The following is a 4,602-nucleotide window of genomic DNA, read 5'->3' as shown; positions in this document are numbered from 1 at the left end:
AATTGTCTGTTGCTCCAAAGATCACTGAAGGCACAGAGAATGGAGGGGGGAATCTCTACGGAGAGCAGTGAGTCAGTCAGTCACCACTCTCCACTGAAAGATCATGAGCAATCACATGATCGCTCAGTTCTTGGTATGGAGCCAGCAACAGCTCGAACCTGCAGAAAGACTATATTTTACTCTCCTCTCACATCTCCATTAGGGCAGGTTCTCACTATGTCCGCTCAGGTGGTGTGGGGTTAAAAAAAAGTACGGCATGCGGTACAACCGCATCGCACTGAGGTGAGCCCATAGAACTGAATGAAATGTCACTTCTCATGCAACACACACATCGGCACTGTTCAGAGAAACGCACACCAGCAGCCATGCAGTTGAGCGCAGCTGCTGCTGTGAGCGTACCCTTAAAGTGAAGGGCCTTTGGCACCCAATAACAGGCAAAGAAAGGTACAGATTACCAAGTATGTGGTATAAAAAAATATATATATGAATACATAAGCTTTTTAATTGAGTGCTTTTTTTTGGGGACTAAAATCTTCTAGCCATTGTAAATATATACTTAATAGGTTTATTCCTATGATAGGAAGTAAGAACAGGCTTAGAAAGTTCATGCCATACCACATTTGCTTACCTGCCACACACCCACAATGGCGTTTGCTACTAAAATAAGTAAAATTACAAAAGGTTCTACAAAGGCTGTGATTGTTTCTTCACCTTCCTCAAACCATGCCAACACCTGAAATAAAGACAGAGAAGAAGATAAGCAGAAATCCAGAGCACAGCAGACACACAAGCTTTTCAGGCTTTGGCATTTGTTGGCACTGTTTAAACTATGAGAAATTTATGACACTGCTAGTGCCCCTTTTGTTCTGCATTAGATCTTCAGATCTTACAAGTAGGATCCAACATTTACAGGAGGTGAAATCATTAACGTAATATTTTTATACAGAGCAGAGCTGTCAGAGGGCACCGAACAATCAGGGAAATCTCATTACAAATCAGTTGGAACACATTAGGAGTAAACAACTATACTATGCTTACACAAGACTACCAGGCTTTTTACCACTTACATTATATATGCAATTCAACAACTGTTTAACTAGAGGAACAAGACATTTCGAAAAAGACAACAAAAAAAACAACCCACATTTAGTGTAGCAATCACAGCATAATTCCAGTTTGGTTTTTAATTATTGAACAGAATGGGGAAGAGTTAGAACTCCTACCAAGTTATTATTGCTGTGAATCTATTAAGGAAACTTCCCTCATCTATTCCTTCAACATCAGAGATAGAGAGATATTTCTCCTCAACTTCCTGTCCCTTTGACTGGGACAGAAAACAAGAGGGGCGGAGATCAATGAAAAGCAAACATATTCCCTGAGTTGGACTTTGATATAACATGGTGATGCATGACAGACCATGGATGTGTTTTTTTTGTAACTTCCCAGCAGACAAAATAAACCTACTTTCTTTTATTTGTAAAGTGACATGAAAAATGCTTTTTGTTGTTTGCTACATACACAGTATGTAACAGTTCACATCTGGTTATACGATCTCTATAAACATGGATAAAGCCTTCCGAGTAGAATCGTCTAAAGGATATACATGCATACATACTCAGGGTAGTTGGTTTGTTTCTTACCCTGTGCATACTTTTTTTTGCACTTACAATAATTATTCTTATGCCACTGCATTAACCATGTCTATAGACTATACTATTTCTCCATTCAGTTACCACTAGATTAATCCACATTCAACAGCAGTGTATGTATGTAAATTAACCCATAAAAAAGCACACCTAAACTGGACAATCTAGCAGATTAGACAATTACAAATCTAAAACTATTACAAGAAAGTTCCTTGTTTACAGATGTAAAAGTCAATTTTGTTGTAACCAGAGTTTAAAATCTCATGTACATTTTATGAATTGATCAGGAGGCAGTTCCATCCACTTACAATCACAAGAGGAAAGGCATTACGGAGCATTAGAGACGCTCAATATGTTATATTTTTGAGGAGACAAATAAGTGATACAATGTGCTATAATATCCATATGAAAGCACACCATGAACATAAGGATTTCTGACTCCACCTCTACATTTAAACGCTGCCATTGACTCGGGAATGTGGCATTTTTGAACACACAGAATTTGTAAAAGCAGGGTAAAAAAACAACAACTTAGGTTTAAGGACATTGTACATTGTATCAGATGTTACCTCCTAACAGCACATTAGGTTTGTGCAATACTCATTTCCTAGATAGAACTTTATTTTAGGCATTGATCCCAGACAAACAATTCCGGCGTAGACCTACTTTATCTTATCCTATTAAAAAAACCGGACCACCGGTGACCTAGCAGCCAATGACGTCAGGCAGGGCCGGCTGCTACAAGCACAAGTGATCTGGGCAGCTGTAGTGCAAAAAAAAGGTCCCTTTAACAAAATGCACTGAGCGAAGTCCAATATCGAGGATCAAAAACCACAAAACATGACGATCCTGTGTTAGTACAAGGTTAGCTCTGCTACACTATTAAAGTAGAGGTGCACCGAAATGGAAATTTTAAAAACCGAAATAAAATTAAAAATGGTCAGGCCAAAACCGAAAGTTTATTTTAATTTCTTCAATTTTTTAAATATTTTTTTTATAAACTTTAATTTTTGTATATTTATTTTTAATTAATTTTGTATTAAATATTTTGTTTACTTTATTTTTAGGGGCTTCGGGGAATATTAGAGGTCTAAACAGACATCTGATATTTCCCTTTTAAAATAGAAAAAAAGAGATTGTGAACACAGAGTCCTCAATCTCTTTTTCTGTATCCCCTGTTATCAGTGAACAGGAATCCTCTATACTGAGTGAGTGTTCCTGTTCATTCATAACATGAGGACAGAGTATGCTTACTACAACCGCAATCTTGAATGAACAGGAGGTGATGTAGATCTCTTATTCATAATTGAGGATACAGTAAACATACCATGCCCTCAATTATCCACAAACACTCAGCGACCACTGATCACTGAGTGTTTGTACCTCGCTCTCCTCTCTGACACGCCGTCACAGGAGGCTGGGCGGTGCAGGGAGGAGAGCTCAGCCTCCTGTGACAGCGTTGGCTGTCTCCGCCCACACACCGCTCTGCCGGACTGTGATAGGAGGCTGAGCGGTGTGGGAGGAGAGACGCCGGCCGCTCACAGCGCTCTCCACCTGCAGTGCTCGGCCGGCTATCACACTTTCTTTCCTCCCCGCAGGGACACAGAGCAACGCCCAGCGGGGACGAAAGAAACCAGGGATGAGCCGCTGTATCAGCAGGAAAATGGCACTTTCGGCATTTAGCCAAAAGTGCCATTTTCGCCCGATATGTTTCGGCGGCCTGGTACTGATTAGGGCTGGTACTGATTAAGATTTTCGTGTTCGATTAATCAAATTTTTTTTTATTCGATTAATTATAACGCACATACAGATCCAACTACATTGGCCTATATACATACAGCACAGCAATGAAGTAATAAAATGAACTAGGATCACACTAATCCAGCACGTTATTAATCTCACGTGCCCCACTCAATATGGCCGCCGCTTGAGTGGGGCAACTCAGAATAACGTGCTGGATTAGTGTGATCCTAGATAATTTTATTACTTCATTGCTGTCCTGTATTTGTATAGCTCAATGCCTTGGCTGGCGCTCGTGCAGAAAGTTTCTTGGGCAAACTCACCGGCCCAAGTGGCTCCGTCGGCTAACGAAGGCAAGGGGGGAGGAGTCCGGTGACATCACGGACATAGACAAGTTTAATGATTAATCGAGAAATTAATTGTTAATTTCCACAGCCCTACTATTAATATCTCTTTATTTACCTTAACAGCTACACAGGTTGCAAGGAATCAACCCAAAGTGTTTGCAGGCAAGCAAATAACACAACAAAAGTTTCCATCTTACATAAGTGCTTGCAAAACATAAGTAATTAAAGCTGGCCATACACTTTAAAAGAAAATAAAAAAAATTATTGTTCAGTGGGTGGCCCTGTCAGTAGCCTCCCGTCTGACATCTTTCAATCAGAAAATCAAAGAAGCTCGGCGGAAAATTCTTACCCCAACAGTGACTGCAGTTAATCAGCTGCGTTCACTGTTCGGATATTTTGACAGTGGCACACCTGCCAGTCTGCATAAAATACTGGTAGTGGGAGATTCACGCATCCATGCAGTTTAGTATGGATGGAGGAATCTGGTTGATTTCTTTCAGTGATTCACAAGACATTTTTGGTGAAACCTAGGGTAAATACAGGGCACTGAGAATCAAACAACTGACCTGGGGAGACTACCATTTCTATTACATGGAGACCTACTGAAATGGAAGGAGTTTGGCGCACTTCCTTTCATCCTTGTCGATACAGCCATGTAAAACTATACCGCTTTGAAACATATGGTATATTGGGTGAAGGAGGGTTCTTAAAAGAGTGAGATCATTCAGTTCTGACTGATCAGATCCTGATAACCCACCCGGAATTTAGCCAACTTTGAGGATATAAAACGCTGTGTAAGCCTATATTCCAAACCAAAGCAAGAGTACTGCAAAATAATGTTTGCCTAGAGGAGCCCAAAATGCCCCCCC

At 40.4% G+C, this 4,602-nt stretch overlaps 1 protein-coding gene across 3 annotated transcripts in view; it reads right to left on the bottom strand.

Moving 5' to 3' along the window:
- Positions 1-4,602, bottom strand: part of ATP2A2 (ATPase sarcoplasmic/endoplasmic reticulum Ca2+ transporting 2) — a 60,776-nt gene that overhangs the window by 51,106 nt on the left and 5,068 nt on the right. For all 3 annotated transcript variants that reach the window (XM_018568423.1, XM_018568424.1, XM_018568422.1), the window contains one exon: positions 629-733. In XM_018568423.1, coding sequence (XP_018423925.1) covers positions 629-733 — 105 coding nt within the window. The remainder of the gene's footprint in view (positions 1-628; positions 734-4,602) is intronic.

Source organism: Nanorana parkeri, unplaced genomic scaffold (assembly GCF_000935625.1).
Source record: "Nanorana parkeri isolate BGI_ZX_2015 unplaced genomic scaffold, ASM93562v1 scaffold1184, whole genome shotgun sequence".
NCBI lineage: Eukaryota > Metazoa > Chordata > Amphibia > Anura > Dicroglossidae > Nanorana > Nanorana parkeri.
The sequence above is the reverse complement of the archived record's forward strand: the minus strand, read 5'-3'. Positions and strand labels throughout refer to the sequence as shown.